General features: G+C 49.9%; 1 protein-coding gene across 3 annotated transcripts in view; it reads right to left on the bottom strand.

The window, feature by feature from the left end:
* Window positions 1-23,870, bottom strand: part of STAM2 (signal transducing adaptor molecule 2) — a 489,661-nt gene that overhangs the window by 236,818 nt on the left and 228,973 nt on the right. For 2 of the 3 annotated variants that reach the window (XM_078681742.1, XM_078681743.1), the window contains exon 7: window positions 10,363-10,552. In XM_078681742.1, coding sequence (XP_078537868.1) covers window positions 10,363-10,552 — 190 coding nt within the window. The remainder of the gene's footprint in view (window positions 1-10,362; window positions 10,553-23,870) is intronic. The other variant, XM_078681744.1, reaches the window with a different exon arrangement.

The raw sequence follows: 23,870 nt of genomic DNA, 5'->3' as shown, positions 1-23,870 counted from the left end.
CGTGCCACTAATGGAATCATTGGTGTTGGTGGAAAAGCGTACGCAAATCTGCCTGACCGACCAGTTCATTCATATCGCATTGCCTTATGACAATGGGTGTGGGAACCTGGCGGCAAAGGACAGGCATTTTGAGTTTTCTTTTGTGGCAAACAGATCTATGTCTGGATGTCCCCACTTTTGGAAGAATGGTTGGAGAACTTGAGGATGAATCTCCCATTCGCGTACTTGCTGATTGTGTCAGCTTAGTAGGTCTGCTATCTGGTTGTCTATCCCTGGGAGGTGTTCTGCCTGGAGATAAATGTTTTGTGGAATTGCCCACTTCCATATGCTCTGTGCTAGGTGAGACAGTTGTAGAGAGTGTGTCCCCCTCCTGTTTTTGGATGTAGTACATGGCTGTCATGTTGTCCGTCCGGATTAACACAGCCTTGCTGCGTAAGTATTTCTGAAAGGCTCTCATTGCTAGGAATACTGCTAGTAACTCTAAGTGGTTTATAGGTAGTGTATTTTATTTGACTGTCCAGAGACCTTGGACTGTATATTCAAGGAGATGGGCTCCCCAACCTGTCAGTGATGCGTCCGCTGTTAGTACTACCTGTGGAACCGGCTCTTGGAACAGTCGCCCCTTGGAAAGGTTTTGTGGGTTCCACCACTGCAGAGAGCGGTAAGTGCGACTGTTTACCAACACTAGGTCTTTTAGTTGTCCTTGAGCTTGGTTCCACTGACGTGCTAGGCATTCCTGTAAGGGGCGCATTTGAAGCAGAGTATGAGGGACGATGAATATGAAGGAGGCCATCATGCCTATAAGCTGCATGAACACTCGAGCTGTTAGGGAGTGTTGTGGCTGAAATTTTTGAATGAGAGATTGTATGTTGGCTATCCTGGTTGGATTTGGATATGCTTTTGCTACGGAGGTGTCCATCCTTGCTCCCAGATATTGCTGTAGGTGGGAGGGTTGCAGATGAGATTTGGGTAATTTATTGAAAATCCTAGACTGTACAGTAGCTTGATTGTCTGTGAGGTATGGCTGGCACACTGTGCGTATGAGTTGGCTCTTATGAGCTAATCGTCGAAGTAGGGGAACACATGGATGTGTTGCCTTCTGAGGTGTGCTGCTACTACTGCTAGGCACTTTGTAAAAACCCTTGGTGCTGTAGTTACCCTGAAGGGGAGAACTTTGAATTGATAGTGCTGACCCTCTATTTAGAACCTGAGGTATCTCCTGTGATCTGGATGTATGCGGATGTGAAAGTATGCATCCTTGAGGTCTAATGTGGCGAGGAAGTCGCCTTGCTGGAGTGGTGGGAGTACCTGTTGTAGAGTGATCATATGGAAATGATCTGAGAGTATGTATTGGTTCAAAGGTCTGAGGTCTAATATTGGTCTGAGTGAGCAGTCTTTTTTGGGAATGAGGAAGTATAGAGAGCATACCCCTGTCTCTTGATGTTGTAATGGGACTGGCTCTGTGGAACCTTTTTCTAGCATAGATAGCACCTCCTGTTGTAACAGCATGATGTTTTCTTTGGACATTGGACGGTGTTTGGGTGGTATGTTGGGTGGAGTAGAAGTGAGTTCCAGGCAGTAACCATACTGGATCATTTGTCTCACCCACCTGTCTGTAGTGATAGCGTTCCAGACTGGTAGGAATTGTGTTATTCTGCCTCCGACTGGTGTTAAGTGGTCTGGAGGGAGTGTGAAAAAGTCACTGTTTGGTGGCGGTGGAGGCTCAGGTGTTATTATTACCACGTTCTCTGCCTTTGTTGTTGTTCCCTCTATAACCTCCTCTATTGGAGCATCTATTTTATTTATTTATTTATCGATTTGTTGAGCGTGGTTGCTGCCCAGGGGCGTCCAAGCGCTGAGTTTAAGCAGAGAAGTGACGGAGCAGGGAGGTAAGGATTAGAGGGGTTTGGCGAATAGTGCTGTTTTCAACTTTTTACGGAATGAGAGCAGGTCGGGTGTGGACCGAAGAGCGAGGGGGAGGGCATTCCAAAGCTTGGCGGCGTTCAGCGAGAACAGCCTACCCCCGGACCTGGCTCTCTTCACTCTGGGAACAACTGCCAGAAAAGCATCCATAGACCGGAGGTTCCTATTAGGGTGGTAGGGGGGTGACAAGGCTGTTGTTAATTGCTGATCCGGTCTTCCAAAAGGCCCGATGCGTAATGCACAGTGCCTTGAATGCCACTCTTTGCCTAACTGGCAACCAGTGCAGGCTTTTCAGTCCAAGTCTGGCTGACTGGGTTCGTGGAATCTGGAGTATGGTACGTGCAGCGCAGTTTTGTACCACCTGCAGCTTCCGAAGGGTCATCTCTGGTGCTCCTAGGTAGAGAGCATTGTTTGAGTCCAAACGGGACTGGATGAGGCCCTGTACCGCCACCTTTTTGGCGTCTAGGGGCAAAAGTGGAAGGACCTTCCTCAGCGTTCTAAGTAGGCCAAAACAAGTGGCGGACAGCTTGGTGGTCTGAGTGGAGAAAGAGAGCTTGTTGTCTAGCCATACTCCCAGGCTCTTAACACTGTCCTTGGGTGTAGGGGGTACACCTAGACCACCGGGCCACAGGGAGGTAAAGGGTACTGGTGAAGCTGGGCCAAGGAGCATGAGCTCTGTTTTTCCTCCGTTCAGTTTGAGGGAGGAATTGGTCATCCACTCCCTCACGTTCTCCAAACAATTCAACAGGCCGGTCGAGGATTGCCTGTTGTTCTCTTGGGCCAATGAAACCACTAGCTGGGTATCGTCGGCGTACGACACGATTTTAATGCCGTACGGTTCGACTACCCCAGCCAGAGGTTTCATGTATACGTTGAATAATACAGGGCTCAGAGACGAGCCCTGCGGTACTCCACAGCTGAGAGGCCTGCTGGTAGATGTTGTGTCGCCATCAAAGATCTGAAAAGATCTATCAGCTAGGAAGGAGCTGAACCACCTTAATGCATCTCCCGAGATTCCGATGTTCTGGAGACGGTTCAGCAGAGTGGCATGGCTGACCGTATCGAAGGCAGCACTTAGATCAAGGAGGATCACTGCCACTGATCCTCCCTGATCCAGTATCCTTCGAGATTCTTCGGTGACTGCTAATAAGGCGGTTTCAGTCCCATGTTTTGGCCTGAAGCCTGTTTGGGACGTATGTAATAGGGAGTGATTCTCCAGAAACTGGACCAACAGGGCATTTATGTATTTCTCCAGCACCTTGCCAGCCCACGGAAGGAGTGAGATGGGGCGATAGTTAGAGTGGTCATCAGGGTCTAGGTTGGTTTTTTTTAGGAGCGCCCGTACCATGGCTTGCTTCCAAGCAATGGGGACTGTGCATGTAGATAAGGACAGGTTTAGCAGTTCCAGGATTACAGGGAGGGTGGCTTCGCCTGCCTGCATCAAGATTTCCGGAGGAGCTGGGTCGCGTGGGGAGCCCGACTTGACTTGGCGTGCCACTTTGTCTAAGGTGTCAAGGTCTAGGAGGGGGAAATGATCAAGAGTAGGCTCAGGAGTAGGCTGGCCTGGGGGGGGGGGGGAAGTTTTCCAGGTGGAATGAGTCGGGTGCCTCATGGTTTGAGGCCGTGGCTGGAAAGGTGGAGTATATGTTTAACACCTTATTGTGGAAGAATTCCGCCAGTTCATTGCATTGCTCTTGAGTCTTGATCGGATGGGAAACAGTAACGACACTAGTGCATTGTTTTATTATGTTAAAAATTTCCTTGGGATTTGATTTGGCTTCCAAGATTTTGTCGGAGTAGTAGGTAGTCTGGGCTGCCCTGACCCCTTCTTTGTAAGCTTTGATCGCCTCTCTGTAGGATGCCTTTTTTTCTGGGAGAAAGTCTAAGCGCCAGGCTCTCTCTCGTTGCCTGCAAAGGCGTTTTAGCTCTCTTAGCGAGTCAGAGAACCAGGGAGCTGATTTCTGCACTCGCTTTGAGGACAATCTGCGAAGAGGGAGGAGTGAATCCAAGGATTTCGTGATCCAGCTTACATAGTTCCCATATGCCGCGTTGGGGTCTGGGCAGGGTGGCGGACGGGTGGAGTCTAGATCACGTCTCCAGGGTTCCACGGGGAGTTTTGACCAATTTCTCCTAATTGTAGTTTGAGGGGGTAGTTGGGGACCTTTATGGGTGACCCAGGTAAACGGGACCAGAAAATGGTCTGACCATGGAAGGGGGGTGGGTTGGTCAGCAATTAGATCCGAGCAATTGCTAAAGATAGGGTCCAGAAGGTTGCCTTTTTCATGGGTCGGGGCTGTGACCAACTGGACCAGTTGAAGGGCTCCAAGGTCGTCTGTTAACTCCTTAGCAGTGTTGTCTGACGGTGAATTGAAATGGAGATTGAGGTCTCCCAACACCGTGTAATTGGCCGCCGATAGAATTCTTTTTGCTATGATCTCTGGGAGAGATCTAAGGAATAGTTTTGCAGACTCGGGGGGACGATAAATCAACGTGCCGGAGAAGGAGTTGTTTGCGTTGAACTCTATGCAGAATTCCAGACTCTCGCAGCCAGGGATAGTATCTGCTGTAGTACGGCAGTGGTACTGGTCCTTTGTAATGATGGCCAAACCACCCCCTCTCCCTTCCGGTCTGTCGAGTCTGAGGATGTGGTAGCCAGCTGGTAAGGCTGCGACTATGTCAGGCTCCGATTGAGCCGTGAGCCACGTTTCTGTTAAGAAGAGCACATCTGGCTTGTGCTCCTCGAGCAGCATGGCAATTTGTGTGCAGTGCTTTGGCAGTGATCGGCAGTTTAGTGCGTACATGCTGTATTTCTGTGCTGGGGCCAATGGAGTGTTCCGAAAGGAATGTTTGCAGTCCGGGCAGCGGGGGGGAAGCTCTGTAGGAGCAAATGTATGTGTACACTGTGCAACAGCTGTTCTTCCAATGCTGTATAAGGCTGTCGAGCTATATGTCCTGCCCTGGGAAGTGGGAGAACCAGGGTTGATGGCCCCTGGTCCCGTCTGGTCGCGGACGGGCTCAGACGGGCTTGCCTTTGGCGCGCCTTCGGCGCACCGCCGGCGCACCCGCTGCGCCCGTCCGCTGCGCCTCCGGAACCAGCACATCCTATATGACGGTGTAAGGGGGCGTGGCCTATTTCAGTGGGCGTGGCCCTGGTGTCCCGGCGATTCGCCTGCCACCCGCTGCAGCGCCTGACTCGGCTGCGCGGGGAGGGAGTCACGTGGGGAGCCAAGAGGTAGACTGAATTCAATATTTAAAAACACAGTATCACAACAATTTTAAAAGTATTCTTTAAAATCCTGCTCTCGGCTTTCCGCCTCAAGAGCTCTACTTACAACAAGCGGCTGGCGGGAAGGGCGCGCTTTTGTAGTGGAAGGGGGCGTGGCCTATTTCAGTGGGCGTGGCCCTGGTGTCCCGGCGATTCGCCTGCCACCCGCTGCAGCGCCTGACTTGGCTGAGCGGGGATGGAGTTACGTGGGGAGCCAAGAGGTAGACTGAATTCAATATTTAAAAACACAGTATCACAACAATTTTAAAAGTATTCTTTAAAATCCTGCTCTCGGCTTTCCGCCTCAAGAGCTCTACTTACAACAAGCGGCTGGCGGGAAGGGCGCGCTTTTGTAGTGGAAGGGGGCGTGGCCTATTTCAGTGGGCGTGGCCCTGGTGTCCCGGCGATTCGTCTGCCACCCGCTGCAGCGCCTGACTCGGCTGCGCGGGGAGGGAGTCACGTGGGGAGCCAAGAGGTAGACTGAATTCAATATTTAAAAACACAGTATCACAACAATTTTAAAAGTATTCTTTAAAATCCTGCTCTCGGCTTTCCGCCTCAAGAGCTCTACTTACAACAAGCGGCTGGCGGGAAGGGCGCGCTCTTGAGGTGGAAGGGGGCGTGGCCTATTTCAGTGGGCGTGGCCCTGGTGTCCCGGCGATTCGCCTGCCACCCGCTGCAGCGCCTGACTCGGCTGCGCGGGGAGGGAGTCACGTGGGGAGCCAAGAGGTAGACTGAATTCAATATTTAAAACCACAGTATCACAACAATTTTAAAAGTATTCTTTAAAATCCTGCTCTCGGCTTTCCGCCTCAAGAGCTCTACTTACAACAAGCGGCTGGCGGGAAGGGCGCGCTTTTGTAGTGGAAGGGGGCGTGGCCTATTTCAGTGGGCGTGGCCCTGGTGTCCCGGCGATTCGCCTGCCACCCGCTGCAGCGCCTGACTCGGCTGCGCGGGGAGGGAGTCACGTGGGGAGCCAAGAGGTAGACTGAATTCAATATTTAAAAACACAGTATCACAACAATTTTAAAAGTATTCTTTAAAATCCTGCTCTCGGCTTTCCGCCTCAAGAGCTCTACTTACAACAAGCGGCTGGCGGGAAGGGCGCGCTTTTGTAGTGGAAGGGGGTGTGGCCTATTTCAGTGGGCGTGGCCCTGGTGTCCCGGCGATTCGCCTGCCACCCGCTGCAGCGCCTGACTCGGCTGCGCGGGGAGGGAGTCACGTGGGGAGCCAAGAGGTAGACTGAATTCAATATTTAAAAACACAGTATCACAACAATTTTAAAAGTATTCTTTAAAATCCTGCTCTCGGCTTTCCGCCTCAAGAGCTCTACTTACAACTATGAAAGGTGCCTTGTGTAGTGCTTTTGAATAATGAAGAAGCTTGGGATGTGTTGCCTCTGCCTGAGCCTCGAAAGGAGGAGCGACGAAAAGAGCTCCTAGATTGTTGAAATTGAAGTGCACCCATGGACTTAGTGGTGTCAGTATCTTTTTTCATCTTTTCTAACATGGTATCAACCGCAGGGCCAAATATGAAATCCTGATTAATAGGTTGATTGACTATGGTAGAATGCACTTCATTTTTAAATCCTGAAATGCGGAGCCAGGCATGCCGGCTTAGCAATAGACTAGTGTTGACAGACCTAGCGGCTGTATCAGCTACATCAAGGGCGCATTTTATGGATGCGTTAGTGATGAATTTCCCTTCTTGTATTAGGTCGTTTGCTTTTGATGTATAGGGTTCTGCTAGGTGTTGTAATAATCCCTCCAGTTGGTCATAGCGTGCTAGGAGAGCTTGGGTATTGGCAATCCTCCAGGTGTTTGCTGCCTGAGAGGCCACTCTTTTCCCTGATGCTTCCAAAATTTTTGACTCCTTGTCAGGAGGGGGGGCATCACCTGTTTGTGAATTAGCTCTTTTCCTAGCGTTAGATACAACTAGGGAGTCTAGTGGTAGGTGAGATCTGATATAAGATGGGTCTGTAGGGGCCGGTTTGGATTTTTTCTCAATTCTTGGATTGAGGACATGTGCTCTGGCTGGGTCTTTAAAGATGTCTGGTGCGTGCTTTAGTACTCCTTTTAGCATAGGTAGTACACGTACACTCTTCTCTGATGTTGGGAAGGTGTTAAATAGAAAGTCCTCCTCTATAGGGTCAGTGTGCATGTGTACGCCATGATACTGAGCTGCTCTGTCCACTAGTTGGTTAAAAGCGACAGTGTTGTCAGTAGGAGATGGCTTTGTGGGGTATGGAGAGGGATCGGGTATGGGTTGTGTATAATCTGTGTCATCAGGATCATTATGGTCACTCCATGTGTCATCTGGGTTTCCTTGATCGTCAGGTTCTATAAAATCATCCTGAGGATCTCACCCATGTCTTCTTCCTCATCATAATCTCTAGGTGGAGGAGAATATGGAACATAAGGCATGTTAGGAGTGAAAGGAGGAGGTGTGAAAGGTCTTGAAGGGGATTTGCCAAAGTCCTTTTTCTTAGGAGGAACTGGAGAAGGGGCTTCAGTGTCCAGTCTTCTTTTGTTTTTATTGTAGACTGTTATATGTCCTGTATCAGGGTCTATATACAGTCTTTGTTGTTCTGGGTACACTGGATTTGGATGAAAAAGGTCTTCCTCTAGTGTCCGTTGCTTCGACGCCCAAAATTTGTATGATGGGCAGCCTTCTTCGGCTCGGCGGCCTTCTTCGGCTCGACAGCCTTCTTCGGCTCGACAGCCTTCTTCGGCTCGACAGCCTTCTTCGGCTCGACAGCCTTCTTCGGCTCGACAGCCTTCTTCGGCTCGACAGCCTTCTTCGGGTCGACAGCCTTCTTCGGGTCGACAGCCTTCTTCGGGTCGACAGCCTTCTTCGGGTCGACAGCCTTCTTCGGGTCGACAGCCTTCTTCGGGTCGACAGCCTTCTTCGGGTCGACAGCCTTCTTCGGGTCGACAGCCTTCTTCGGGTCGACAGCCTTCTTCGGGTCGACAGCCTTCTTCGGGTCGACGGCCTTCTTCGGGTCGACGGCCTTCTTCGGGTCGACGGCCTTCTTCGGGTCGACGGCCTTCTTCGGGTCGACGGCCTTCTTCGGGTCGACGGCCTTCTTCGGGTCGACGGCCTTCTTGGGATCGACGGCAGTCTTTGGATAGACTGCCTTCTTGGGGTCGAAGCCCTTTTCCAGATAGACGACCTTCTTGGGATCGACGGTCTTTTTCGGATCTGTGACTTTCTTAGGGTCGACGGCCTTCTTCGGGTCGACGGCCTTCTTGGGATCGACGGCAGTCTTTGGATAGACTACCTTCTTGGGGTCGAAGCCCTTTTCCAGATAGACGACCTTCTTGGGATCTACGGTCTTTTTCGGATCTGTGACTTTCTTAGGGTCGACGGCCTTCTTCGGATCGACTTCGGATCGACGACCTTCTTGGTGTCAACGGGCGTTTATGGGTCCACAGCCTTTTTATGGTTGATGACTTTTTTGGGTTGAGCATCTTTGTTCGATGCTGAGGCCACTTTGGGAACAGTTTTGCTTGTTCCCGGGGTACCGGAAGGCTTGGGTGTTGGCTTCGAAGCCGTGCCGGAAGGCGGGGCTTCTGAAGCGGTGTTTCGGTTGTGGCTAAGGCTTTTAGGCGATGCTTTGACCGAAGCCTTGTGTGGAGGTGGAGGCGGGGTAGGGGCTTTGGTACTCACGGTTTGCCCCGGTGTGATCTGGTCATCGGAGTCCGATTGGTCTTCTAAGGTGACTATTTCCAGATCTTCTGAGCCCTCTGCCGCGGGGAGTTCATGGTCGTCGTCGAAAATGTTTTCAGGTTATGGTGCCTGCCGCTGCATCTCTTGTCAAGCAGCTCTTCGGTTCCAGATAGTTTTCTTTGACCGGAACAGAGCACAAGCTGAACAGTGTTCTTCGGTGTGCTCGGGAGATAGGCACCTGTTGCATACTCTATGCTGGTCACTGTGGAAATTTGGATGCACACTCTGGGCATTTTTTAAACGGGGTCCTTTCCATTAGCAGGAGGCCCACGTGGGTCGAAAAGGCCCAACGGCCCGCGTCGACGACCGGATATAAGTGGAAGTGTTGTGGAGTCGAGGGATACCGAGCGGAAACAATACCGTCGAATGTAGAAGATTTTGGCCTTAGAAAGTTGGAAAACTTCGGTCTCGAAGTTGAAGTTGTCGAAGTACATCCGAACCCAATGGCGGAAAAAAACAATCTGAAGATGGAGAAGATGCCCATGCGCACTGTAGTCCAGGGGAGGAGTCACCTATCTCGTGATACTTCGAAGACAATTCCAAGACAACAAGGTGCAAACATCCGGACCCAACACAAGGCGGCGATCTATGCTAAGATATGAATTCAGCAGCCCACATACCTCGAACACAACAATTTGATGAGTAGTTTACGGTTAAGACCATCCTTATCGAAAACTACATAGTACAAATCACCTCTGCATGTCACTGCATGAGCTCTGCCCTTTAGATTCTAAACCTAACCTCAGTAACCCCCCTATGTATACTCATCCCTAAGGCCCTTTCAACTGGATTACTCCTATACTTTGTGTTACTCATTGTCACTAAAAGATATTCAGCTGGTAACAAAAACTAAATGAGACTCACTGGCAGAAACCGTAAGATTTTTCATCTCAAAAGACTGAAATGTCTGAGGTTGAAGCAGGACATAATCCCAAAGTGTGATATGCAGAACTGAACTGTACAGGAGGACATGTTTTTTAAATGGTTTGACAGCTGGCATTTAATAAAGTGGGGCCTTTGCAGACAAACATAGGGAAGTAGGGCTGGAAGGAAAATGAGATTACCGCAATGGAGTCCCTTTCCAAATAATAGTTGACATAACTGAAGTAAAGAGTAGTTTAGACATCAGGTTAGAAGCATCCTCAACAATTTTGGAAAAAAGATAAGCATGGTGAAAGTTAACTGCTTACAATTACGCAAAATTAAATTGCCACTATATGCAGGGCAATAATTTAAACAATGAACATTTATGCAATATCTAAAACTAGGAAGCTATTAATACAATATAGGCACAATTGGTTTACAGATGAAAGGCTTAACGTGATTTCAATCTGCTTATTCGTAAAATACAACATTGAAGTAAATGACCCTGTCTCTTTTCTTTGACTAATGCACCCTGACATATTTGAAAGAATAAGTAAAATTTTGAAAAGTACACAACATACCTGTCATCTAGAACAATAATTATTTCTCCACTCTTAAATGTAAGTTCGTTGTCCTCAACTGCTTCAAAATCATACAAAGCACGGACTTTCCTTGGTACCTTCTGACTATCCTGCTGTGAATCTACAGATGGGTATAAGGGTTTAATTTCTGCTGGTTGTTGTTTCTGTTCTTGCAAGGACAGCTCAATTGCTGTGATAAAACAAATAGCAGCGGTTAAAGATATGGTTTCATATGTGTTTCTGTTCTTGCAAGGACAGCTCAATTGCTGTGATAAAACAAATAGCAGCGGTTAAAGATATGGTTTCATATGCAGGGTATTTAAAAAAGATTCTACACACTAGTTGTTGTCACTTCAACAGTACAAGTTATGAAACTCTAACAATGACATTTGAATGTATGATACAGACAATACATATATCTATGTATGCACATATAATCACTGAAAAAACCAAAGACTAAAGTGACATTATAGTGAGGTGAAAAGTTCTGTGACAATGTAATCTTTTAAACTCAAAAATCCCTGAAATTCATCAGTTATAGTTATATCTAGTTAGTATAACTCGTGCCATAAGGTATTTATAACTCATTGTAGGAAAGTAGGATCTACTTCTATGGTTACCCCCACATTTTGCTTGATGCAATGCTGTTTTTGACTAGTCTGACTGGGATCCTGCTAATCAGGGCCCCAGTCTGTCTGCTTTCTCCCTTAATTGTTGCGTTCAGTACTTGGGTACATCCCAGATTGGATACTGGAGTACCCATATAAGTCCCTAGTATACGGCACTAAGGTGCCCAGGGCATAGGTAGCCCAGAGGTCTCCCATGGGCTGAAGCATGTATTATACCACCCATGAGAGACTATTTAAAATGGAACTACAGGCATGCCATTGCAGCCTGTGTAAGTTGGTGCTTACACCACTTACTTAATATATAGATTTACTATATCTTGGGTCACTGCACTTAAAACCTATAAGACACCCATATAGCAGGCCTATGCAATCCTGAAGGCAGGGTGCTTGTTTCTAAGTGAGAGGGTGCCCCTGCATGAGAGGGTGCCCCTGCATGAGCAGGACCCCGCTGCAGCCTACGGAGTCCATTCTCCCGGGTTGTCAGTGAAGCAGCCATATACTATATAGAGGGGCATCGTGTATTTACGTGATGACCATCTCGAATACTGTTGCAATGAATCCCATCATGTTTGGTATCAAACATGTTGGAATCATACTCCCACACCGTAAAAAGGTGTGGAATGTAGGATTCCAAGCACTGGAAGAGCCCTCCTGGCTCTCCCTGTCCCCTGTAAAAGTTTTCCAGACCTGGACATCACAAAATGGTTGCTGCCGACCAGAGACACATTTCTGCCCTCCTGCTGCTGAGCCAAGCTCGAGCAGGGGAAGGCAGAACAATAGGCATCCTGTCACAGGGAGGTGTGACCACCTCGCAGACAGGATTTAGTGTATTGGGACTGGGTGGGTGTGCTTGCCAGCACCAGAAAGTCTGCATGAGGTGCACATTTGGTGCCCCTGCGCAGAGTCCAGTTCAAACCAGTTCTGGCAGCTGTTGGCTCCCACTCTGGCGCAAATCTGGACAAAGGACATGGGAGTAAACTCTACCCTGTCCCGACCCTCCCCAGGGAGGGTCCCCTGAATCTTCCCAACCCTTTCCCTAGGGTACCTAAGGGCTTACCTGGGTGTAGATACCTAGATTTGTCGCGGGATAAGATTCAGATCAGACCCCACTGCACTTCTACCGTCTGGGCACTCTGGACTTTGTTTGGGCCTAACTTAGTCTCCCTTCAAGTCTGCTGCATCGTCTGTGCCTGTGCATCATACAGGATCCATCCAGGACTTGTGAAGCTTCAAAGACACCTGAAAAAATCTCCCTTGGAGTGAAGGAGTTACTCCCCTGCATTCGCAGGCACCGCAACTAAGTCGACCGGTCTGCAGATCATTAGCTCCTCCGGACTCCGTGGGCTCCGCAACACAGGTGTTGGTTTTGCACAGCTCCAGAGGCCTGCCCCACCCTCTTACCAAGGTTGAGGTCATTATCCCTTGTGGGAGTTGCAATAACCGAACCCCTGAGCACTGCATCCAACTTGCAGTTGCAAAGGCCTGTTGGCTTCCTTCCAAGAAGATCTTCAGGCTCCAAGTAGCCCCATCCTGGAGCACCTCCTGTGACCAGAATTTTCAGCCACAACGCATCATGTGTATCGTGGCCTGCATCTTTTGGTGAGCTGCTTGGGGTCCTCTCGCGACTCCAGTGCCTCAGGCTTGTGGAGCCTCCTGAGTGTCAAGCTTGTTTCTTTTGGGCTCCCGTGATTGCTCGGGCCTGCCTGGACACACCTGTCTTTGGTGAGTCCCCTGGACCTTGCTGGTCCCAATGTTGCTCCTTGTTTGGTTCCTGCGTGGCTTGCCTTTGACCAAGGCTTGTTGGTGCTCCCGCCGGCCACCGACCTCTCAGTACTCGACATCCTTCTTTGCCACTGCTGATCAGTGTCAAAGTACAAGCGTTCCCTATGTAAAGTGCAATGGTAATTGGTTGGCCATGATTGGTATGTTTGCCTTACTAGTAAAGTCCCTAGTGATGTGCACGGTGTGTGCCAGGGCTATTAATGCAAAGGCACGCGGAGAAGGGAAATCAGGCCTGCAGTGTCGGGCCTGCGCGCAGCTTGCTAAGTTAGCATGTTGTCCTGACAAGTGCAACCACTTGTCAGGCCTTACTTTCCCTTTTGCATACACATTGGGCACCCCTGTGGTAGGTCCCGGGTAACCCCTGGGCAGGGTGCAGTGTAAGTAAAAGGCAGGACATATACTAAGGTGTGTGTTACGTCCTGGCAGTGAAAAACACTGTTGAAAGGTCATCCTGCCTATAGGACAGAATGGGGGAGGCTGGGTGTTGTGTTTGTTAGCCTAGTTAAAATGGAGAGGTGAAGTTTAGTATGTATGAACTCAGAGTGTCATAACACATCTTTCTGTGAAAGTGGTTTTGTCACTGTGTGTTCAGAAACCAATCTTTTAGAAAGTTGCAGAGTTTTGCGCTTTAAGCATTTCTGTGTGTCTCTATTGAATGTGGATTGACTGTCTGGATCTGAAAGGTGAGAGGAGCTGATAGAGGTCTGAGATGGCACCAGGCTGCCCTACATCTGGAGAGTAGGGGGAGGAGAAGCCCACGAGGTGAAAAGGCCTGGGCTGGAGCCATAAACCAATTGACCCATCTCCTGCTGAGTGATTAAGGATCCAGACCCCCAGTATCAAAGGGATAAAGGTGACACTGGGAGGGAGACACCCAAACTGATTTAGGGAGGGGTCAGGGACCCCTGAGCACAACAAACTTCAAAGACATTAAGGGGTATAACTATGAGAGCTGAAACCCCTGAACGTTGGAATGAAACAGAAATGGATTGAGACTGAAAAGGCTTGGACCCATTTCGTGGTCAAGAGGAACCTCTGCTAAGGAAGGAGCAACTGAACAGACTGCTGGGTAAAGACCAACTCTTGCTTTGTGATCTGGGGCTGGTCAGCGGTTTGCTGTTCTAACTAAGGAAGAAAACAAGTTACTTACCTGTAACTTTGGTTCCCCAGTATTGGTAACTTTCATAGATTCCCATGCTTTTGTATCATTCCCCGTCGACGGAATGGGAGTCTCGGTAACAAAAATACCATAGCTGTAGGTAAAAAAGATAAAGGAAAAAGGCCTAGACCTCATTCCCTTTTGTAGCATATCACCCTTTTTTGTAAAAGAGACCAAACTTAGACATCAGCCAATCAGAAGTGCCTCACCCCTTAGAACCTTCCTGAAGGAACCTCAGAGCCACAGATCTTCGTAGCCGTTGTGTACTTAGACACCATATCTGGTGTAGGCTGAGCTTTCCTCCGGGAGGTGGGTGGGCGCATGGGAATCTATGAAAGTTACCAATACTGGGGAACCAAAGTTACAGGTAAGTAACTTGTTTTCTTACCCCAGTATTGGAACTTTCATAGATTCCCATGCTTTTGTATCAGAGTAGCAAGCAGTTAGCAACCAAACCACATTTTTTGTCATAAAATTATAGCAATAGGCAACATGACAAAGATACAAAATGTGTAATACGGAAGGTGGGATAGAAAGGAAAGCTCATCCATTATTGGAAGAGGTTCCTCAGGACAGCCTGTCCTACTGCCGCATCATCTTGTTGTAAGGACTCCAAGCAGTAATGCTTGGTAAAGGTGTGGACACTGCTCCAGGTAGCAGCCCTGCAAATGTCTTTAATCTGCACCCCAGCGAAGAGGGCTGTTGAAGAAGCCACAGATCTTGTGGAATGTGCTCGAATCCTACCAGTCAGAGGTTTTCCTGATGCCGTGTGACAATGCAGAATGGCACTCGTGATCCATCTTGAAATGCCCTGTTTGGATAGCGGAAGGCCCTTGCTTGGACCCCCGAAGGCCACAAATAACTGTGAGGATTTCCGAAATCCCTTAGTACGTTCCAAATAGAATTTCAAGCACCGTTGTACATCTAATGAATGCAATGTTCTTTCTTCTGCTGGAGCCGGTTGAGGAAAGAAAACCTTCAGAATGACCAGCTCATTCAAGTGGAAGTCCGAGGGAACCGTAGGCATAAACCTAGGATTAGTCCTCATGATTACAGTGTTTCTTTTGAATTGAAGGAAAGGTTCTTGGATAGTCAAGGCCTGCAATTCTCCAACACGCCTAGCCGACGTGAGAGCGAGGAGGAGAGCCAATTCCATGAAAGGTATTTCATGTCAGAACGATGGATTGGTTCAAATGGGCCTTTCATGAGCTGAGAAAGGACTAGATTTAAATGCCATGTAGGAGGAGGCGGTCTCACTGGTGGATAGACTCTGAACAAGCCCTTAAGAAATTGCTTGACAATTCTGGAAGACCACAAGGGAGGACCAGACCCAGTCCTTCTGAACCTCGATATTGTCGCCAAATGGACTTTAATCGATGAATGGGCTAGTCCCGACTTAGCCAATGACAGCAGATAAGGTAGGAACTGATGAGGCTTGGAAGCAAAAGGATCAGTTTTTTCTCTCCTACACCAGCAACAAAATCTTTTCCACTTAAGGCGGTAAGTTCTGTTCGTTGAAGGAGCCCTTGCCTGGGAAAGGACCTCCTTAATCTCTCTTGATAGGGGTAGATTCATAAACTCTCGCTGCTCAGGAGCCATGCAGTCAGGTGTAATGACTGTGGATCTGGGTGCAAAACCTGTCCTTCAGACATTGTGAGGTGATCTGGTAGAACCCTCAAAGGAAGAGGAGGAGCTAGCGACAACAGATGGAGTTCCGTGTACCAGAACTGTCTCGGCCAAGCAGGGGCTATCAGGATCATCCTGCACGGCTCCACTTTGATCTTCCTGATGAGCCGTGGTATCAGAGGTATGGGGGGGGAAGGCGTAGACAAATGTTCTTGACCATGCTATCGAAAGCGCATTCCCCAGAGAACCTCGATGGTGAAGCCTGCTTGCATAAGTCCGGCATTTCTTGTTGGTCGGTGTGGCAAAAAGATCCACCTCCGGTCTGCCCCACTGGCTATAGACCTCCTCCAGAACTCGCCGATTCAATTCCCATTCGTGGCTGACTGAGGATGACCTGCTCAGTCTGTCAGCGTTTTCGTTTAGGACCCCTGGCAAGTGTTCTGCCTTCAGCGATATCCCCTGAAGGATCGCCCCTTCCCAGATCCGTTGAGCTTCTTGCGACAATGGACGAGATCTGGTTCCTCCTTCCTTGTTCACATAGTGCATGGCCGTGGTGTTGTCCGTCCTGATAAGCACTTGCGAGCCTTCCAGGCGAGGAAGAAAAGCTTGCAGAGCCAGTCTTATCGCCCTTAGCTCTAAAAGGTTGATGTGGAGACGTTTCTCCTTGGGCGACCAATGACCGCTGACATGCAGGTCTTGCATCACTGCTCCCCAACCCTCCAGTGACGCGTCCGTTGTTACCACTTGTGGAGACGGGTCGCTTACGAAGGATAGACCTTGGGACAAGTGGTTTTGATCCGTCCACCATAAGGCCGCTTCCATCATCATTGGAGTGATGGTCACTGTAGGAAGGTAGATCCCGGACTATGGTTGCCCCCAACTTTTTGCCTGGTGTTTTGCTGGTTTTCTGACTTAGTTGACCTGGGACCCTGCTATTCAGGACCCCAGGCCTACTGCTCTCTCTGTAAAATGGATTCCATGTACCTTAGGTACATATCTAATTGGATACTGAGCCACCTTATCAGTCCCTGTACAGTGTACCTTAGGTACCCAGGGCCTAGGTGTACCCAGGGCCTACCAGGGGCTGCAGCATGCATTGTGCCACCCCTGGCTGGCCATCCAAATCTGACACAACTGGCTGCACGACAGCTGGGGCAAGGTGGTGTAATCACCCTTTGCTTTAGATATAGTATTCCTATATCTAACCCTAAAATGGACACATATATTCCTATCAGTCACTCCTATGGCAGGCCTTATCAATCCTGAAGGCAGAGTGCTTGGAATAATGTGAAATGGTGCTCTGGCATGAGCTGAGCCCGTTTGCAGCTTGCGGAACCAAGTCCTAATAGCTGTTCCATGATAACGCATACCATATACTCTTAAGTGCATTATAATCCTCGCGGTTATATGCCAACTCTGGTATCGCTTTATCAAAACATGTCGAGTAAGGTGTCATACGAATTGGAATACTAACCCCTCGCCAATTCTGGCGACGGGGTTAGCATCCCACCCTTCTAGAGGGACACGACATGTATGTAACCTGTAACCCCGGTTAAAGTCAGACAGAGCCTTAGCTCCACAAAATGGATGCTGCCACCGAGACACAAGTCTGCCCTCCTGCTGCTGGGAGTCCTCCCAGCCCAGGAGGCAAGGACAAAGGGTTTCCTGCCCGGGGCGGTGCCAGCACCGTCCCAGACAGGATTTTGTGTATTCTAGGTAGGCAGGGCTTTAGAGGAAGGTGACTGCAAGTGGCACCCCGGTGCTCACTGTGCATAGGCCGGCTTGAACCAGTTCCAGGGGCACTCCAGCCCCTGATCTGGGGAAAGCCCGCCAAAGGAGAGGGGTGTAACCACCCCCCTCCTAGTCCCACCCATAGGGCAGGACTTAGTCACGTGCCAGCCCCTTTTTGCAGGATAAAGGTAGGAACTGGCCCCCTTACAAATTAGATCATCTTTGAATCCTGAACCAACTTTCCACGAAAGGAACTCAAGACTCTTCCTAAGATTTCTCCCTTGTGACTAAGGAGTAGTCACCCTGCAGCAGCAGGCACCAACCAAGCATCGCGGTCTGCTGTAAGTCTCCTCACCGGATCAAGACTGCCCAGCTCGACGAGAACCGGCTTCCCTGGCACCTCTGACCTCTACCTGCATCATCAGCCCAGCTGTGATTCGTGGGTGTGACGAGACCTCGAGGGACCGGCCATCTTCCAAGACTGCACGACGCTTGACCAGCACCACTCCCGAGTGACCCTCGACCGAGTGCTTTGGGGTAAGAGAAGCCCCGACCCTGAGCAGCTCCAGCACCGAAGTTCAGCCCCCCTGCATCCACGAGATCTGCGTGGGGCCCTTCTGCTTTCTGCTGCTCACCACGTTGTCCAGGTCACTTGCCCGTTGGCTAGTGACCCTCTGACGACGAACTCTAACGACAAACACCGCTGGTCTGGTTGCTCCAGACTGGCCCTTGCTTCCCTCCATCAGAGAAGCACCCTGGACCCTCCTGGTCCACTCCAGACGCCATTTTAGGTCCACCGCGTGGGCCTTGCATTTGCCAAGACTTGTTGCCCCAATCCTGGGTCCAGCGACGTCGACAGCAAGTACCTTCGTGGGACAGCTCGCACCTCCATCCTGGTCGCCGACAACGCCTCCTGGTCCGAGAGACTGCAGAGCCCAGCAGCGCCCACTCACCTGGCTGAGGTGACTTCGTCCGGTGCCATCTTGGTGCCCACCCAAATCACTGGCTAGTGATTCAGAACTTGGTCCCCTCTGCTTACAGGTTTTCTTCTTCCCTGATCCAGGCTTGGATCACCACGAACTTCTTCACTGGCCGCCTGCCAGCAACTTCTTTCTTCAGGCTCCTGGATCTTCAACAAGGGTTTCCGACGCAACTTGCACCCTATGCAGCCGCAGCCCCTGGGCTAGGTAAACTGAGTACTCCGGTGCTCCAGCATAGTCCAACACCCTAAGTGTTCGGATCCACCCTTGTTTTTGACCCACCTAGTCGGGTTCGCCCGAGAACAGTAACTTTGCAATTGCTAGTATCCATAGACTTGTTCCCGCATTACGCGTGAGAGTTCCCACTCTGCACACGGCGTCCCTAGGCCTCCTGCTTCTAATCTAAGGGTTCAGCATTGTAGGCCTAGCGTTTCTACAGTCTAGAAAAGTATTACTTACCTGCTAGTAACTTCGCATTCCACTTCTTGTGTATATGGTTTTTCGTGCCCCTCGGGCATTTGTGTAAATTGTGCGACTTTCAGTACTTCTTTAAGAGTTTTGTTGTGTGCTTAGCTCCCTGTCTCATAAAGAGCCAGGGTAGTCTTGTTATAAATAAATATACTTTATTTTTGATAACAACTTGTGTGGTGTCCTTTCACTTGGTGTTCAAGGGGTAATGTGATGGTAAAACAGCTGGCTTAACACGCCCTCTAGAGTCTTAGCCTTAGACTGCTCGTATCCATGCTACTAGGATAGCTGGTCTATCAGGTTGACTTACAACCAATCATCAATAAGGGTTGTCTGGACTGATACATAGTGATCACTAGAATAGTGAGCACTGCATATCAGGCCAACTTCTCACAGTCACCTTGTCCTCGAATGAACCGTGGACCTGCTTCCACTGGTTGTCTAGTTGCTCCTGCAGACGACACATTCTTAGTCTGCAATGAGGAATTAGGGGAATACATGATGAAATCACCCCCAGCAGAGACTTGTAGCGGCGTACTGAAAGACACCTTCTTTCTTGTAAGTCCCGAGCCAAGGTCTGTAATTTCTCCCTCCTTTCCGGAGTAGGGAAGGCTCTTGAGAGTTTGGAATTCAGGATGGCTCCCAGGAAACGAGCCTTTCTGGACGGGACCAGGGATGACTTTTCGTTGTTTAGAGTGAGTCCCAGATTTTGAAACAGACTTGTACAAGGCTGAACAGTGTCCAGCGCTGCCTCCCTGGACGGAGCTTTCAGCAACCAGTCGTCCAGGTAGGGGGAAGCCCTGGAAATGGTTCCTTTGCAGAAAAGCTGCTACTGGCGCCAGCACCTTTGTAAAAATCCTTGGGGCTGAGCGGAGTCCAAAGGGTAAAACCCTGAACTGAAAATGGCTCTTGGCTACTGTGAATCGCAGAAACCTTCTGTGTGCTGGGTGAATCGGAACATGGAAGTACGCATCCTCGAGATCGAGCGTGGCCATGAAATCCCCCGGGCTGATAAGCTTCAAGATGTCCTGGAGAGACACCATCCGGAATGACAGGGAGATGAGATAGGTGTTTAGCTCCCTGAGGTCTAAAATGGGGCGCCATTTCTCTAGCGTCTTCCTCACCAGGAAGAACCTGAAATAGAATCCTTGTCCCTTTTGATTTGAGGCGACCGGCTCTATCGCTCCCTTCCGGAGCATCTGTTGGACCTCGAGCAGCAGGAGACGCTGGTGTTTCGATGGAATGGCTGTCGGCGGTTTGGGTGGAGGGACTTGCGTAAATTCCAAGGTATGCCCTTTCCGAATGATGTTGAGCACCCAACGGTCCAATGTTATTTTGTACCAGTTTTGAAGGTATATGGTTACCCTGCCTCCAACCGCTGATCTCTTGGAGGAGGGTCCAGTAGGAAGAGCCAGGAGGCTGCTATTGGCGCTTGGACGAATCTCGTCCTCGTCCAGCCTGTTTCCCCTTATTGTAAGGCCTGGAGTAGTTTGTAGACTGGCCCTGCCTTTGCTGATAAGGATGACGGTATTGCTGGGTACCTGAGCCCCTGGAGGAATAGCGCTGCTGTTGATAGGATCCCCTGTAATTAGTACCTCTGCCTCTGGATCCCTTAAAAGGAGACTTGCGGTATTGAAGGGTCCCCAAGGACCTGGCAGTCTCCGTGTCCTTTTTTATTTCCTGAAGAGTGTCATCAATCAGTTTTCCGAACAATGCTTCACCATCAAAGGGAAGATCCAGGACCTTGTTTTAGATCTCAGGCCGAAACCAAGTAGCCTTCAGCCATCCTTGGCGATGGAGGACTGCTGCCCCAGCCAAGGAACGGAACACTGTCGTTGCAATGTCCATTGCACAGTCAATGATCTCCATTGACGTCGCTTCTCCCTCCTGCAAGATCTTTTTTGCCTCCGATGTGGACTCCGGGGTAGCTGGTCTAGGTACGGGGCGATATCACATCAAAGCTGGCGGTCGTATCTACCCAAGATCGCCAAGACATTCGCAGCTCGCACCAAAAGACTTGCCATCGATGAGAATCTCTTCCCCGCATTATCCAATCTCCGCCCTTCCTTGTCCGGAGGAGTTGTTAAGGGGGCAGAGGGGTTACGGGATTTCCTCTGCGCTGCCTGTGAGATCACTGAGTCTGGTCTTGGATGACCCGTCAAGGCCGTCGGTCCACCGTCGGGTGCCCTGTATTTCTTATCCAGACGCTGTAGCACAGGGACCACCATCGCTGGGTTCTTCATAGCCTTTAGGCCCTCCTTCCACAGATGATCTACAATAGGAATCAACCTAGTTGTTTTACTAAAGGGTTCTTTGAAATCATAAAGGAAACAATCCGTAGCCACTGCAGGCATGGCCAATTTGAACCTGCCAGCTGCTCTTTCCATCAGCTGATGGAAGCCCCCAATGTCCGCTGGCGGGGAATCAACTGGATACGGAACTGGTGATGAAGGATCCGGAATGATATATTCGTCATATTCATTAGTATATACAGAGTCATGATCCGACTGTTGATCCTCATCCGAGGAATCATTATGGGCATCTGCCAGCCTGAAGGAATCCTGTGGAAAGGATGTTTGAGGCTAAGGAGAAACCTGAGCCGGTAAACTTGGCATCACCGTTGAGGCAGAAATCACTGTAGGCGCCGCAGGCGCAGTCGGGACCAGAATTGGCCTATTCGCCTTAGATTTGTAGTCCTGAAGCATCTTATGCAGATCCTGAAGAAAAGAAGATGGCACTGTAACCATATCCTGCCCAGAAATGGTGTTGCTGCTGGGCCGTCTGATGATGACCAACTTCCTCCTGGTCGTATTCGCCCTCAGAGTCTGTCTCCTGGCATTTGACTAGAAGTTGGGAGGGACTATTGGCATAGCTGTACGAGTCCTGGTCATCCTCCTCTGACTCCCCTTCCTGAAAGAGCATGGTTGGTAGCAGGGGGGTCACTCTCCTCGGAGAAGTCATCTCCGGCGTGATTCTTGTTACAGAAATCGTAATTCTCTTTTCAGAGGACAATACCGTCGACAGTTCCGTCGTCGACGGTTGTACACACGTCGACGAGATCGGGGTCGTCAACGATGAAACTGTCGACGCTCCAGCTGTCGTCATTGTCAAAGTCGTCGTCGTCGATGCCCTCGTCGACGAGACCGTCGTCGTCAACGTCGTCACCATTTTCGTCGGCGACACTAATCTCCGTCGTCGGCGCCTTAGTCGTCGCCAAATCTCCCGTCGACGCTGATGAACCTGCCGTCGACGGTTCCTTCGACGAATCCCACGTCGACGGGCTCGTCGACGGTATTAATTTCAACTTTGATTTCTTCGTCGACGGAACCTCTGCAGTCGACATTTTCGTCGTCGAGGACTTATAACTCCTCTCAGAAGACTGGGATGAAGGTTTCTTGACAATCCTGAAGTGAATCTGAAAAGATTCTGAAGAAAAAATCCTGAAGAAATTCCTTGAAGAGTAGAAGTTGAGCAGAGCTCAAAGAAGACTCCCGAAGCACAACGTGCGGTAGAAAATCTGGGGCTCTGAGGTTCCTTCAGGAAGGTTCTAAGGGATGAGGCACTTCTGATTGGCGGATGTCTAAGTTTGGTCTCTTTTACAAAAAGAGGGTGATATGCTACAAAAGGGAATGAGGACTAGGCATTTTTCCTTTATCTTTTGTACCTACAGCTATGGTGTTACCGAGACTCCCATTCCGACGACGGGGAATGATACAAAAGCATGGGAATCTATGAAAGTTCCAATACTGGGGTAAGAGGCTGTTCAGACTGTGCCTGGAGGCGCTGGGTCCCCCTGCTTGATGAAGACTGTGCTTTGTGCTGTGTCTTGAACACCAGGGGCCCGAGGTGAGCTGGCTCATTGTTTGGAAACACACAAACATAACAGTTTCCAGAGAAGTCCCAAGCAAAGCTGTGTGTGCATGCTTTTGCAGCTTGAGACCCTCAGAGGTTGTGCCTTGTCATCGTGGGCACACAGGAGTAAGCCGAGTCTCGGACGCGCAGGGTGCTCATCGAGGTGCAAGCCGAGGCGTTGGTGAAGAGCGCCTGGTCATCTTGCGCACCAGAGAAGAGGCGGGTCTAGGACGTGCAAAAGGTGTGTTGAGGTGCAACCAGAGGCGCTGGTGAGGAGTGCCTGGGTAGTGTATGCACCAAAATCAATGTAAGTCTGCACAGTGCTGAGTGCGGGTCTCGGTATCCACCGAGACTGCCGGAAGGCGGGCCAGGTCATTGGGGCCCTTGGAGTGCAACAGTAGCGGCCGGGACCAGCAGCCCCGGAGAAGCTGAGACGCCGGTCAGAGCTTGCCATGCCCATTAACGGAGGTCTGGATCAAGGCCCAAGTCGCTGAAGGAGGAGAGGAGAGTGGGGTCGCACCCCCCCTAGGTAACGTGGATCACCACCTCATGACATCATCGGGTTGCTGTGAGTGTGGTTGCACATACTGTACACTCATGCCTTGGAGATAAGCCTGGCTGCTCATGCCAAGCTACGAAGGGGGTGAGCAGGGCTATCACAGACGGTGTCCTTACTTAGCCTAACATTCAAACGAGGGGTCCGGATCTCGCACCTGGCATCAGCGTTGTGGGACAGGGACTCCTGCTTCCAGCATTTGATGGCTGTGGTGAGGGATAGGGACCCCCCACTTCCAACAGAGGGCATTCGTCTTCCAAGTCTCCTGGTCACCCCTGAATGACATAAGACTCTATCCCCTCTGCTTGCAAGGACCTCTCATCGAGAATCCATCCTCGGATTCCACCGGACACTTCTTCCTTCCTCCACAGTGGCACTTTCCTGGGTTCGACGGCGGGTACCAACACCACTTCACACGAGTTGTGGTTCTTATACCACTTTCTTAATACATGGTTTGGTCCTCCCTAGGGTCCACTGTGTATGTTGTGCTATTTACTGTATTTCTTGCTGAAATATTGTGTACACTGCATTTATCTCCGTGTTGGAGATACTTAAACGTACTAGAGAGTATATAATGAATATATTTTTATAAATAATTTGGTGTAGTTCTTTTCACTTTATCTATACTATAAGATTGCATTCTGGTAAAACAAGCTGCTTTACACTCCTTCTGGACTAAGCCTGAAGACTGCTCGCCACAGCTACAACTTGGAGAGCTTTCTAAT

This window comes from Lissotriton helveticus, chromosome 3_1 (assembly GCF_964261635.1).
Source record: "Lissotriton helveticus chromosome 3_1, aLisHel1.1, whole genome shotgun sequence".
Lineage (NCBI taxonomy): Eukaryota > Metazoa > Chordata > Amphibia > Caudata > Salamandridae > Lissotriton > Lissotriton helveticus.
Note: the sequence above shows the minus strand (reverse complement) of the source record. Positions and strands in the feature narration are given on the sequence as shown.